This window comes from Cibotium barometz, chromosome 35, assembly GCF_041138505.1.
Source record: "Cibotium barometz isolate CiBa-2024 chromosome 35, ASM4113850v1, whole genome shotgun sequence".
Taxonomy (NCBI): Eukaryota; Viridiplantae; Streptophyta; class Polypodiopsida; order Cyatheales; family Cibotiaceae; genus Cibotium; species Cibotium barometz.
This window is the reverse complement of record NC_141080.1, coordinates 41,018,164-41,033,818: the sequence shown is the minus strand read 5'-3', so window position 1 is coordinate 41,033,818 and position 15,655 is coordinate 41,018,164. Positions and strand designations below refer to the sequence as shown.

Sequence of the window (15,655 nt, the reverse complement as noted above, 5' to 3'; positions counted from 1 at the left end):
TCCTACTTGCATCTTTTCTTATGGTCATGATATAGTGGTTGTAAAACTGAGAGGAGATTCATACTGGAAAAAAGTTTGGATCATTGATCCTTCTATGCATTAACCCTTAGCCTATCAATGATAATGGAGAAATTAGACTTAATAGAAGAATATAGATTTTTTGATAGTACCCCTTTACCCTTAGATGAATACATTGCTAGACTTTATCATCTCTCATTGTACTTATCTCGAGCAAAGTTTGTAATTATTATATATTAACACCTCCCTTGATTACTTTAAACTACTAGAAGAGGATCTCAGATGATGGAATAAATTTAGTAAATGTAATAAAACATTTTCCCCCCTTCTATGTATTCTTATTTAAACAAAGATAAAAAATTAGTGAGACTTATTAAATTATGAAGTGTGTTACTACACAACGATAATGTAATAAAGTTGCATTGAAATTCCCAAAGCTTACACACTAACTACAACGATGCTAACCTCATAGATGATAATGAGCCACTTAATAATGATGTACGAGAAGCCTTGCATAAAGCACAGTTGGGATTTTTCAAAGGAGAGGGAAGGAATCTCGATAAAGCTATGGACTCCTAGATTGAATCTATGGATGAGTACTTCTTGACATGGCCGGATATAATGAGAAAAGTAATTTGGCTTTGGCTCAATTGAAAGTAATTTGAGTAGCCAGGGTTGGATGGAATATTTATTGTAAGACCAATGGGCTAGATCAAAGTAACATGTCATGGGATGATATAAGGGATTACCTTTGTTTGAGCGATTTTATCCACTTGGTTTCTGAGAAGATAAAATGAATGAATTCTTGGAAGTAGTCCAGAAGGGCAAGTCTATGAAGAGTATCACCAAGCATTCACTAATCTCCTTCACTTTTCACCTCGGATGGATGAGATGACTTTACTTTATCAATTTGTTAGGAAGCTTACCCTCCCTTGGATAGGTTGGTTAAGAGTGCTAAGCCAACATCTATCTTTGAAGCCATCAAGATGGCAAAATATTTTGCCGAGGCCTTCCCATGTGAAGATGCTTAGAAGCTAACACCACCATACCCATAAAAAAGAAACTTACCCCAAAGATCTGCACCAAATCTTGCAAACCCTAAGAGGAGTCGTAAGACAAAATGGAAGTCAAGGACTAAGGATGGTCCTAGATGTGGGGGAAGTTTTCAACCTGGAGTATCTACTCCAAGTGTTCCCGAGTGTCTACTCCAAATGTTTCCTTTCTATCTAAAGAACAAAGGAATACCACCTTGCATCAAGCTAATGCATGTTTAAAGTGTAAGCAATCAAGCCACATATCTTTTGAATGCCTAAATCGGGCAAATATCAGGATGCCTACCTTGAATAATTAGAGACCCTGCTTCCAAGCACCTGCTCCTTCAGGTTTAGAGTAACAAGGGACCCCCTCCCTTAGAACTAAGGAATTATCAAGGATGGATTAGTACCCAACCGGTTGCAATTTCAATTTAAAAATCTACTCTCTCTCTGTTCACCCTCTTACAACCATTCTACCAATCATTCGGCCATGCTTAACCCCATCTGACCCAATGGGTTAGCCAATGCCCAACCACATAGTCGAAAGGTCTGAATCAATTTTTATGTGGATTATGATGAAGTACAAGGGGTATTTCACTCGTGCCCCCTAGCCGACACTTCTTTATGTGTAAGGAAAATAACCACACCCTCCAAAATTGAAACCTTTACTCACACACCCTTTTACTTAATAAGATACCACCAAAAATAGTATTTGTTTATGTTTAAAACAATATATCCAATTACATTAATTATTCAACAAAATGATGATCTTTCTCTTATTTTGATCCCTCGATTAATTGAGGCTGGCATGCATTGGTCTCATCTCATCGACCCTCGATTTTACCACCATCAGAGCCTGCCACCATGGACGCGATCCTCAATTACCACCAATGGCCTACCACGATCAAATCTTCCTCATCACATGACGTAGGTTCATTGGTACTACCTAGGAGCCCATACCCTCTAAGGTCTGTTGTGGGAGTGAAGGGTTGGTCACGATCATACCACTCCCTTACCTATGTGGCTGGATCAACCTGCTACCACAATGGCATGGAGGATATATTCCTCATGACACTCCTCGTCTTTTTTATAGAGACCACCTACCCCATCCCTCCCCTAGTAATATCGAAAAATCATCCATGCTTGAATGTGAGGGGTCAAGGTCCCCGTCGACCACCATCACATATGAATCACCTGTTAGGTACAACTCACATGGAATAATAGCCAATGCGATACCTCCATAGACTCCACATTCACCCACCCTAGTGCAGGGTTCACTCCATATCATTGGTTAATCTAAATTATATAACCATTTTAAAATTAAATACATTAAAATAATGTTACATATAAAAGAAATGGATTCATACAAATCATTCTCGGCATGGCAATCCCTTCTTACATTTGGGACCTTTCACAAGATTTGTTCTCGGATTCTCATTTGAGTACCAATTCATATGGTTTGATTTTCCAGATATCTTAGTCTAGGAATCCAATATTCATCTTAGTCATTTACAAAGGGCTATGAATTTCAATAAACCTTAAGACTTTTGAAGTCTAAACAACATAGATTTCATCTCAGATAACTCTGCAATTTATACAATCTTCTCTTGAATCCTTATATCAATAACTTAGTTCACAATTATAGATGCTTAATCTTAACTCACTAGAATTCAATCTACTTAGTACCCAATCATAGATGCTCAATCTTATCTTACCTAAATTCAAACGAAGGTTAATGTAAGAATCATGGTCATTGAATTAAATTTAATTTCGTATGTATTTCAATAACTCATCTCTATTCTATCCAAACCCTTCTTGATCCTTCTATATTTTTAGAGCATAGAGGATGCAATTTTGATGCAATTTTCTCTATCTTCTCTAGCTTCCTCTCTAGATTACTTACTAATTGTTTAAATTTTAACCTTTTTTTTCCATCCTCATCTTATCCTAATTGTGTATCAAATCTTATGTTGATATGGTATTTTTATACTCTATAATCTATTTTCTCTCTCTCTCTCTCTCTCTCTCTCTCTCTCTCTCTCTCTCTCTCTCTCTCTCTCTCTCTCTCTCTCTCTCTAGAAACAAGTGTCACATTAATTTATATGGATTAGATAAACTTAACTTTTCCTAATTTAGTCATCTAAGAACCACATTTACTATTTTACATGCATCTAAATCATGACATTTACTATTTTACATGCATCTAAATCATGACATGGCAGATTTAGCTGGCAGATTTAGCTGTTCTCTCTTTAGAAATAACCTCTACTATGTTTCAAAAATTTATAGAATATCTAATTATAGGTTAATCTAAGCCTAATCACTCTGGAAGGTCTATCTACCATTTATACCAAAAACATATTATTTAACCATACTTTTTCTCTAGATCTAGGTCCAATATTGACCTTTTCTCTCTAAAATTTCATCCACTCTATTCCAAAACTTAATCATATGTATACAAATCTTAAATGCACGTTTATAATCTATTCTAAGATCATCTTGCATAAGAACTCAATTTAAACCATATAATTATACATATTCTCTCTCTAAAATTTAGTAGGCTAATGGGTCATTAAAAATCTCTAAAATATGGAATATTTTTCTAAGCATGGTGTAGACTCATCTAGTCTCATCTAAAGGCTAAAAATCAATATGAATCAATAATATGAACTAAGGCTAAGGTTGACTCTTTATTATGGGAAATTGTGTAGAGAATTTAAATCAAGTAGGATTCATACTATGGTTCCTAATTTAATTTAGAATTCGAATTCCAAATACTTGTTTAGACATGAATTTTGTAAACATTGCACAGAACATAAATTTCTTTGATTTGATTGAATTCGGTGGAGAGTTTCTGATGAATGCCAAGTACTGTAGCCCTCCTTCTCTTTAAGAAAAAGCGATTCTTTGATGGGCTTCCTTATGCCAACAGAAGTACACTTAGTACTTGTGTATGGCAAAAAGTAGACTAACAAGTATACTAGAAATGTCAAATCTCAAGTACGGCACTAATTTTTATGCAAAAATTAGCCTATAGTGTATGTAGAAGAAAACGTTGAGAAGAGCACTATTTTTAATGCAAAAATCAGCCTATAGTACATGTAGAAAAAAATGTTGAGAAGAACTCTCTCCCACCCCTCCTATTTATAGAATTGTGAAAAGCACGAGCTCCTAGATTAGCTCAAGTGACTTCAATCTTTACCCTCCTCCTTTTTTTGGCCTTAATTTTCTTAATGTTAGGCTCCACCACTCTTTGCCCCATTAATTTTTGGAAATTATATGTATCCACTCTTTCTCCCTTTCTTTTTGGGCTAGGGTGAATGACTCCTATCCTTCTTAATTGGCTCCCTTTATTACTTGTGGCCATTATACACTTAATTATTAATCATTTGCGACATAAAGAACCCCAAAAAGTTATTTTTGGGAAAACTTACGGTTGTCGCATAGTGACACCAACTGTTGCCTTCTTGCGATAGAAATAGCCTTTTTAATAACCAACCATTTATATATCTCTCTATTTGTGTCTCTATTCTCTGTCTCTCACTTTCTCTATCTAAGAGCAAGGCCGAGGGTTTATTTTTGCAAATTTAGGTTGTAATTATCATAGGAAGGGTAATTTTAAAGTTATTCTTCTTAAGGAAAGGCAAGTTCCCCAATTGTCTTGAGATGATCAACATCATATGGACATTCTTTGATAAGTGCAATGTATTCCTAGGCCACTTGCTCATAATACTCTTACTAAATACTAGATATTTATCATACATGAAATATAAATAAATTGTTTGAAATCAAACAATTAAGCCAAGTTAAAGGGGATGATGAGTAGAGTTAAAACTATATGTGTTATGTCCCATGTTGTGTGGATATAACGTGGCTAGTGTTAGAGGTCGACCAGATAGTTCTTATAGTAGTGTGAATTGGTCAAGTGGCTATAAAGTTGGGATTATGGCTCGTTTGTTAGTAGCTCTAGTTGTGGATCTGTACCTTGAGACTGGGTATCCTAAGGGTCCCATCTAATGGTAGAACACTAGTGGCTATAAAGTTGGGATTATGGCTCGTTTGTTAGTAGCTCTAGTTGTGGATCTGTACCTTGAGACTGGGTATCCTAAGGGTCCCATCTAATGGTAGAACACTAGTGGGAAGTGCCAGTGAGATAGTCATGGTGGGCTGGGGGTGCGTGGTATGGGGACACGCATGCTTTGTGGGCATGTGCTTGCTAGGGTTGTGCCAGTGTGCTCGATGGGTGGCTTATGGTTGGGTGGCAAGTGCTAGCCACCCAACCATATGGGTGGGTTGCTTGGTACACCACGTGTGGTTTGGAGCCTATGGTTGGGTGACACTTATATATTCCCTTTATTGTTTTGTAATATTATGATGATATGCATCAGTGCTTCGTAATGGACAAGCATGGAGCACACAGGTAAGTGGAACCTTAGGTTGGTGTGTTTCATTTTGTATTAGAGCCCTACTAATCCTTGAAAGAAATGTTTTCTTGTTTTTATGTTTATTGTGTTTTATTATAGAGGATTGGTTGATGTATGTGAAGAGTTATGGTTGTTTTTCCAAAGAAAATGATTTGTTAAGCAACCAAATGTAAACAGAAAGTAGAGTCTTACATTGCTTGATAAAGATATTAGAGAAAAAGTATTAAATTATTGTCTCTTATTGTTGCTTAGTAGCCAGGGAGTAATTTGGGTTTGTCAAAGTGTTAAACCTCCCTTGATTAAGGTTAGAAATTATCTAGCTTACGAAGTAATCTAATTATCTTCGTCTATTCAAGGCATGTAACGATCTCATTGGCAAACTCGATGTGGTTTTCAAAAGGGAACATCACATGGAGGTGAGGATGAGGATGAAGAAGGTGTGATACCTTACTCCATGATGCAAAGCCCATATTGATTCACGTATGATAACTTACTCCATGATGCAAAGCCCATATTGATTCACGTATGATACCTTACTCCATTAAGGGCCTCAGAATCATAGATATGTGGTGATGATGATGAGGATGGAGAAGGTATGATACCTTACTCCATGGTGCAAAGCCCGTATTGATTCACATATGATGAGAGCATTACAATACATGAGATTGCATTGAATTGGATCATTGCAATGAACACATTCTCTACTTTCAATTTAGTTGTGCACGTGTCCTGCATGCTCACAAAGGTAGTGCCAAGAAGGACTTTTGATGCACAGCCCTTCATTTAGACATCCACATGTACTACTTGTATGATGCCCACAGACATCACCTTGGTTCATCTAACCTTCAAGAATGCTTCCTCCTCTACTAGGGTGCCACATGCCTAATGAACAATTATAATGTTATCTTCCTCTTGCATCTTCTTGTAAAGCCATAAATATTATTTCCCTTGGCCTTGGCCAAGAAAGGTTGATAGCATGAGGTTCCATGACAGAGCCATGAGCTCAAAAAGTGTGTCAAACACATCCTCCTCCCTATACTTCAAACATCTCCCTAGTATACTCACACAAGGGTACTATTGACAAAGTCAGTCAATGCAAGGCCTTTCTTGCAAGCAAACGACATGTGATTTGTTGCCCTATACTAGGTCTCATATTTTCCCACAAGCTTTGAGGATGAGGATGGAGTGTGTAACACTATCTAGCTCAGCACCAGCCTCTTGTATACATTGATGCATTTTGATGACCTCCTACATGCAACCACACTCCACATAAGTAGAGACCATGTAACATTGGCCATCAAGAGAATTCAATAGTAAGGTAGGGATAAAAACCATAGCATATAAGTCCTATATAAGCAAGGGATATATATGCTCATATACTTCATGTGGGTCTAGATCTACACTAGCCCCCTTCTGTGGGTCTAGATCTACGCTAGCCCCCTTAAAGTGTTTGGGACTCTTAGGCTACCAAGGTTTCTAGGTTGGTATCGCGAGTGAGAATTTTCTGACGAGGTTCTAGGGGGATGCATGAAAGAGAGTATAGGTACTCGAGGATGGCTTGGAGCGTGCACGTCTGCAAATGGCGTATTCACTGGTCCTTTTTGTGTTCCGCCGGCCGGGAAAAGATCCGGGCGTGGACTAATTCGCTTGTTGCCGGCCTTGTAGTATACGCAAAAGGTGGCGCTTACTTATTCGCTTGTTGTTGGTAACGTGTACTTGTAGTGTTCCGTACTGATGCCAGGTTAGCTTACCTGTGGTTTATTACAAAGAGGAGCCTCCTGCGCTGATCTCTAAGCCCTCCTTTATCCGCTAGCGCCTTAGATTTCCCACCACATCATTTCCCCCAATTGAGTCTTATAGATTTCCCACCCTAATAATTTACAAGCGAGGTACTCTTGTTGTCTGATCTCATCGCCGTATGGCCAGCCGTTGGCTCCTCGCATCATGCCTGCTACTGGCGCTCATCAGCTTCAATGCCACGCCGGCGTCTTGCCGCAAGAAGAAGATGATCAAGGCCGGCCCTTCCCACTACAAATTCTACCTCCACAACACCGTGTACAACGCCACCGTCAATAACACCGACTTCACCTCGGTCTACGGTTCGCGACCTCCCGGCACTTTCTCCAACCCCTTCAACTTCGGCGTGGTGGCCACCTTCGAGGCCCCCCTCACCCTCGGCGCCTCCAACAGCTCGGCGTCGGCCGGGGTCGCACAGGGCTTCTACGTGCTGGACAGCCTGAAAGGCTTCGTGCTCTTCCACACCTTCACCGCCACCATCGACGACGGCACCTACAAGGGCACCCTCACCATCATGGGCCAGATCGTGGAGGCCCAGAGAGTGCGCTCCCTAACTGTCGTTGGCGGCACCGGCGACTTCCTCCTGGCACGCGGTCTCGCCACCAATCGCGTCGTCGAGCTCGTGCGGGTCACCCCTGCCCGATGGATCCTCTCCTTTGATCTTGACCTCTACTACTAGACCATTTGCATCCCCGTCTTTAGTAACCCTGCTTAGGCGTTGCTTCTTGCTTGCCTAGTCAAATCTTCTAAAGAACCAACAATTCATTATATTTTATTGCTCTTTTTTTTTGGGATCAATAGTTATATATATTAATCAAAAACCCCTTTACAGCAAAATATCCAAAAAGCTATATTTCATTTCTCTTATGATCTGAAAAGCCTCTAGTAAAAGCAGTATACATTTACACTCAACACATATTCGGCTGCCTATTGGGTCTTTTTACCTTACACATTAAGTTAAGCAAACATTAGAAAATATTTCAATAATGAACCTTAATGCAATAAAAAGCGAACCTAAAAAAGTAAAAATCAAATTTATGTAACGATGAACTAAGCAATTAATCTGAGAATTAAAAAAATGACTAATGAAATCCAAGGTTGCAAGGCCACGATGAAAATTAAGATTGCAACCCTTTTTTTTGTAACTGGTGGGCTGACCCGTGCTTCGCACCAATTTGATATTTTTCAAATTCCTAGAGTAATAGGAGCCTACCTCTCCTCATATATACATATACATATACATATACATATATATATGTATATATATGTATATATACATATATATAAAATATATATATATACATATATATATGTATATATATATATATGTATATGTATATGTATATGTATATGTATATGTATATATATATATATATATATGTATGTATATATATATATATATATGTATATGTATATATATATATATGTATATGTATATATATACATACATACATACATACATACATACATACATATATATATGTATGTGTATATATACAATATATATTGTATATATACATATATATACAATATATATTGTATATATATGTATATATACATATATATATATGTATATATACATATATATATATATATATATATAGTATACATACATATATATACAATATATATATATATATATATATATATATATATATATGTATGTATATATACATATACATATATATACAATATATATATGTATATATATTGTATATATATGTATATGTATATATACATATGTATATATACATATGTATGTATACATATGTATATATATACATATATATATATATACATATGTATATATACATATGTATATATACATATACATATATATACAATATATATACATATGTATATATACATATGTATATATACATATACATATATATACAATATATATACATATATATATTGTATATATATGTATATGTATATATACATACATATATATATATATATATATATATATATATATATATATATATATTGTATATATATGTATGTATACTATATATATATATATATATATATATATATATATATATATATATATGTGTGTATATATATATATGTGTATATATATATATATATATATGTATATATATACATATACATATATATATGTATATATATATGCTAATAAAATCGTAAACTTTAACTAGATATACAATTTAGAGAGAAAAACTATGTGCATGTGCATCTCAAGTACAAAGCTTCATAAAAGAATATACAATATCTACATCGAAGTGTTGATTTGGGAGACTCGAAGATTCAAGTTGAATAAAGAAAAGTGCTTGAAGTATGATGCCTTGAAAAAGTTATACAATATCTACATCGAAGTGTTGATTTGGGAGACTCGAAGATTCAAGTTGAATAACGAAAAGTGCTTGAAGTATGATGCCTTGAAAAACTTATAAAATCCATATCAAGTATTAATAGGTTAGTTCTTAAAAAATAAAAAAATAAAAATCAGTGAATATACAAACTTTAAATGATTTGATAGAAATGTACCTGCCACCACCGTAGTGTGATTCTCACCGCTCATGGTGATGGATTGTTTGATAAAGCATGCTAAAAAAAACTAATAATCTCAAAAGAACTTGATATCTATATAAATAGAGTTGCTTTTTTTTTCTTCTAATTTTAGAGACATATAAATTTATCACATTAGATATAAACATAGATCCCTAATTATTACCTTTTTTTTAAATATTTAGAAATGACTTACAAATCTAGCCTATACTAGAGAGAGAGAGAGAGAGAGAGAGAGAGAGAGAGAGAGAGAGAGAGAGAGAGAGAGAGAGAGAGAGAGAGAGAGAGAGAGAGAGAAGAGAGAGATTAAGCATGTTCAAGGGAGGAAACAAGTGGTAGAGAGACACAAATAGATGATTAAAACTTAGCTTTTCATTCTTCTTCTTCCTTCGCTTGATCTACTTTTTTGTTGTTCAACATAAAAGCACAGAACAAAGAAGAGATTAGAAGAAGGTAGAAAACTAGAAACATGCTTATTAATCATTACTTAATTATGTAGAGATTAACAAAAATCATATCAGGTAAGAGAAATCACTTAGCTCTCTAGTCGCTACTTTTTCCTAAAAAAGTAGAAGGCACTTTTTTTATCATAACTTTTGATCCCGAATTCCGATTAAGGATATTTTTAGTGCATTGAAAAGCTTGAACTGCGATCTACAACTTTGTATAAGGGGTGGAAATCTGAATCTATGATTTGTCAGGTAGAAAATTTGATTGACGCAACCAGTTTAAAAAAAATAACACAAAAAGCAACCCCGGATAGTAGTCCACTAATCCAGTCATAACTTTTGCTAGAAAACTCCGATTGAGGAGCTTTTTAGTGTGTTGTAAAGTTGATAATAGTTCTACAACTTTGTATAAGAAGTCAAAATCTGAATCTATGACTTATCAGGTCGAAAATGTGATTTACATAACCTGTTAAAAAATAGCACAAAAAAAGCAACCCCGAGAGCGTAGCCAAGCTCAGATACCGTTGTTGTAAACGGAAGCAAGATGAGACATATAAAACCTTATAAAGCATGGAAAAATACATACGAAGAATACCATGAAAGCTCCAACATGCAGGGAGAGGGAGAGGAAGAGGGGGAGAGAGAGAAGCATTGGCTCTATCAGCCCCGTAATTGAGTGCCATGAATGGTCCCCTCAATGGGTATTTATAGTTTTTATTAAGATAAATTTGGCAAAAGCCAGTTACAATGCTTTTTTCACCCAATTTAGAACTTTTGATACAAGAAGGTGTTCTCACGCGTGAAGAGTGTGTGTATACAAATAGTGTGCACATAATAGTGCATGGCCATACATGAATATAGGGTGTCCACATAAATCCTCATGGTTGAGAGTGTTCACATAAATCATTCTGCTGTCGATGCCAACAATGTCATTAGCTAACTCAGACTCAACCAGCCCCTCCTGACTATGAAGAGGCAACCTCAATCCATAAATACGAGCAGTGGAAAATTCTCATTGCCTTTGCAACTATGATATATATAATGGGGCTAAAGGGGATCCTTGCCGTACTGAGCGAGAGATCTGAAACCACTCTCCTCTATCTTCGCAAGCAAGCACACCGTTGTTGGCTTCACGATACATGCATGAAACTCCCGTGATCCATTTTTGAGAGAAACCCATATGGTTAAGAGTAGCCTCAAGGAAGTCCCAATCCACTCTATCATAAGCCTTCTCAAAATCCAAAAGCAGAATGGCTAAAGGCTCTGATTACTCGTTTTGGCACATTCCACAACCACCCAAAATGAGAAAATGTTATCAAAGATGCTCTTTTTGTGTAAGAATCCATTCTGTGTATCATGAATGACATCCTGCAAAATTGACTGTAATCTAATGCTCACTACCTTAGCAAGAATCTTATATGCAGTCCCAAGTAAGTGATAGGTCTCCACTATCCAATCAAAGTCTTATCCCTACTCTTAGGGATAAGGAAGATAAGCCCCTTAATGAGAGAAGAAGGCATAGAACCTGTGTCCCACATCTCTTGGAGAGCCAATGTGATCTCTACCCCAATCTCATCCCAAAAAGTAATGAAAAAAACAAGGGAATGACCATCCTCCCCTAGACACTTACCCCATGAGGTAAGGCATGAAGAGAATGACTGAACTCCTACATAGAAAAAGGGGCATCTAGAACGGAACACATCTCTTAGAAATTAAGTGTGGCAATGCATTCCAAACCTCCCTCTGTGCCCTATGTCTTAAGTCAGAATGAGACTCAGCGCTAAGAAGTTGGCGATAGAAATTAGTGGCAATTTATCTAATCATAAGAGGCATGTGAAATAGGCGCCTCCTTGAAGAGCCCCCTTCCTCCTTACCAAGGTGTCAAAATTGAATCATTATACCCAAAATATCTCATTTTTTTAGTAATACTCATAGTTTTTTTACTAATAAACCTTGTCCTTAGTCAACTCTTCATCTTATGTGAGTGTTTACTCATTTTTGGGGGGTTTTTTTTAATTCATCAATTTATCTCCTCCCTACATTTGGATTAATCTTATTGGTCCATAGGAACCTTAATTGGAGCATAATTCAAAAATTTCTGAAAATCTGGACCCTTAGGCTCAGGTCCTTTTTACCTATTTTCAATTAATTCCAATTGCACATTGGAAAGTTCTTTTTGAATTTCTGTTTCAAGGGAAACCATTTTAGACAATAGGAGGATTTTTATATCCAAAAATATCTCAATTTTAGACTACCTCTCTCTAGATATTTTCTCTCTCTAGGTTAAAATAGAATCTTTCTTTTATTTCAAAGAGGGGAATAATTACAAGATCAAAAGGGGAGGTTCTTACACCTGTACACCTCAAAAGCTGGAGGGAGGAATCTTACACCATAAATGGATAAGGGTATTTTCATCTCTTTCCCTCTTTGATTTCGGAGAAACACCTTTGGTAGTTGTGAGAGCTACAAGAGCAGATAAGGAGATCACTATCTCAGATTGAAGCATCCCCCTGGGTAAAGAAAGAAGACTATATTTTGTGTAGTTAACTATGTTAAAACTAAGTTTTTTCATGCTTTGGTGCAATTTGGGTGAATTCAGACCTCGTTGTTTTGGCTTTATAGGTTTTTCACAAGCACTCTAAGCACTCTATGAAGTGTGAATTTTGACTATGTATGCCTAGTTTTTGTTTCGGTGCAAAGTTGTAGTAGAAATTTGGTTACAGTATAGTCTGTGTAGAGAATCTAAGTGTCATACATGTTTATATGATTGGCTCACATACAATGCCATTATAACAGGTTTACACTATCACTTTAGACTATAGATTTGCTATAATTGCAAAAGGTTTTTTTTACAAGCATTGTTTGGTAAGTTGCAACAAATAAAGATTTCTAATAGCTTGTCCATAGATTATGAGCATGGAAGTGATGAGCAGTTTAGCAATCCTTAAAGGGCCCAACTTGAGTCAAAATTTTTCCTAATGGTTTTTTAGGATGTGGATTCTGGCACCTCTAACCATTGACCATGACCAATCATGGTGGTGAGTGGTTTTGAGATATGCAGAAAATGAAAAAAACCAGATTATGAGAGTGATACACACCTGGATTTTGTGTGTAGGTTACACAAAGCCTTGTATAGCTTGTAGAAGGTACCTAGAGCATGGTCAAACAAGATCGGGGAGTATCTTGTTATCATTGGATTTTAGATATCCAATGTAATTTTTTAACTTTATGTGAAAAAGACAGATAGAGGGATCATGTTATTAGGCATTTATGTGGATGACTTGATTATCACTAGTGATAGTGATTCTGACATACATGATGTCAGGATGCTTTTGAAGCAAAAGTTTGAGATGAAGGATTTGGGTGAGATGAAGGATTTGGGTGAGATGTGGTATCTCTTGGGTATAGAGGTGGTAAGATCACCTTATGGTATTTTATTGTTATAGAGATAGTATGTCTTGGACATGTTGTCTAAGTATGGTATAACATACTATAAGCCTATTTCAATGCCATTGGAGTAGAAACCAAATCTTTCCTAAGATACAGGTGAGATTTTAGAGGACCCCACTATGTACAAGCACATAGTGGGTGGCTTGATCTCTACATGAACATTACTAAGCTAGACTTGAGCTATATTGTTTTGTGTGAGTTTATACAGGTGCCTAGAAAGCCACACTTGGATGTCACTAGATAGATTCGTAGGTACATAAAGTCCACAATTGATTATGGACTTTTCTAATGAGTCTAGCATAGAGATACAACTACATGGGTATGGGCTAGTATTGTTGTAGCCAAGAGATCTAAGCAGTGGTAGGGAAGAGTTGCTGAAAGCATATAAGTAGGAAATCCTTCTCTAGACACTTGTTCCTCCTACCAAGCAAAAGAACATCACTTCGATAGGCGCGAGGTGAAAGCACCATGCGGACAATGGGCTTCCTCATACCAATATATTTCCAACCAAAAGAAAGAGATAGTAATAATAATAAAAGGAATAACTTGGATGGCGGGTCCCGTGTCTCTGGAGGCTATACACAAGACTATGCTATGTGAACACACCGGTGATTCAAAGAGAAGGCAAAATAAAGTATTGAAAAGAACACAAAAAAGTGTTGGCGACCTTGAGCTAGCAACATAGGGTTGCTGCTCTGGGTCGGCATGGTCACCTTAATCCCTCCTGCTTGCTAAGAACCCTTAGTAAAGAACCATGGGTTTGACCAAGCCAAAGCAAGCTCCATCTAGCGGAGCTGGGGTGTCTAGAGAAGAAAGTGGCAGATGAGGGCTTGAGTGGGTTGGGTAGAGTAGTCAGAGATTTGATCCATTCTCTCTCAAAAGAGCTTTACTTCCCCCATTTGCTCTAGTGAAAATGATAAACACGATATAATTACAATCTATTCAATTTCAAAGGGTTATCGATAAAAATGAGCATACCTGCTTTTGGTGGAATTGGTAAAACAAGAGACAATAGACTTTGAATATACTCTAGGTTATTGGTTCAAATCTGATAGTGATTATGGATGTGTTTAAATTGATTTCAAGGACATGCCCCTTCTAAATCTAAAGGGGCAAGGAGCTATACCCAAGGGCGGGTATAACTCAATGGGTTAGAGTGTCAGATTGTGAATTTGAAAACATTCCCATTATCTACCATAGTGGCTTTATGTTTTTCTTTAGGAGTGCTATTGTGAGGTGGAGCAGCAAGAAATAGTCAACAATTGCCTCGTTGAGTATAGAGGTAGAGTACAGGGTGCTGCTATGGCACCTTATGATGTAGCTTGGTTTTAGAAGCTACTTGGTGATATAGGTGAGCTTGTGGATATGGCCGCTGCCATTTATTATGACAATATGAGGAGCATACAGTTGGCTAATAGCCTAGTATACCATGCTAGGATGAAACACATTAAAGTGCATTATCACTTTGTGAGCTCGTGGATAGGGCCGCTGTCATTTATTATGACATGAGTAGCATGCAGTTGGCCAATAACCCAGTATACCATTGTGAGACTTGGGCTTCAATATGAAATGCCTCTATAGCTAGCCAAGATTCACTCCAATCTAGTAGTGTGGGGAAACACTAAACAACCACCAACACCAGCACAATCCACTCTCTCTCCTCATTTGCAAACAACTCTCCTTGGCTTTTTCAAAGACAATTGTATAATTGAAACTTTATGATAGTGGATGGAAACAAAAGAGTTTTCAATTGAGTTTGGTACTATATTGGAAGCAAGTTAATTAAGCTAAAGTTGTCTTCATTTATTCTTTAAAGCTACAATGGCTAATAAGCCATCATTGTAATTACAACTAGTTGAGGTAAGATCTTCTTCCTCACAAAGCTTAGCATGCAGGACCTCCTCTGGACAGATGTGGGGACAAGTTAAAGTTGTCCATCCATTCA

General features: G+C 36.6%; 1 protein-coding gene across 1 annotated transcript; it reads left to right on the top strand.

Moving 5' to 3' along the window:
* Nucleotides 1-7,298: 7,298 nt before the first annotated feature.
* On the top strand, nucleotides 7,299-7,984 carry LOC147618449 (dirigent protein 6-like). Its single transcript, XM_086775160.1, has one exon. The coding sequence runs from the start codon at nucleotides 7,395-7,397 to the stop codon at nucleotides 7,950-7,952; it is 558 nt and encodes a 185-aa protein (XP_086631286.1). The 5' UTR covers nucleotides 7,299-7,394; the 3' UTR covers nucleotides 7,953-7,984.
* Nucleotides 7,985-15,655: the final 7,671 nt, after the last annotated feature.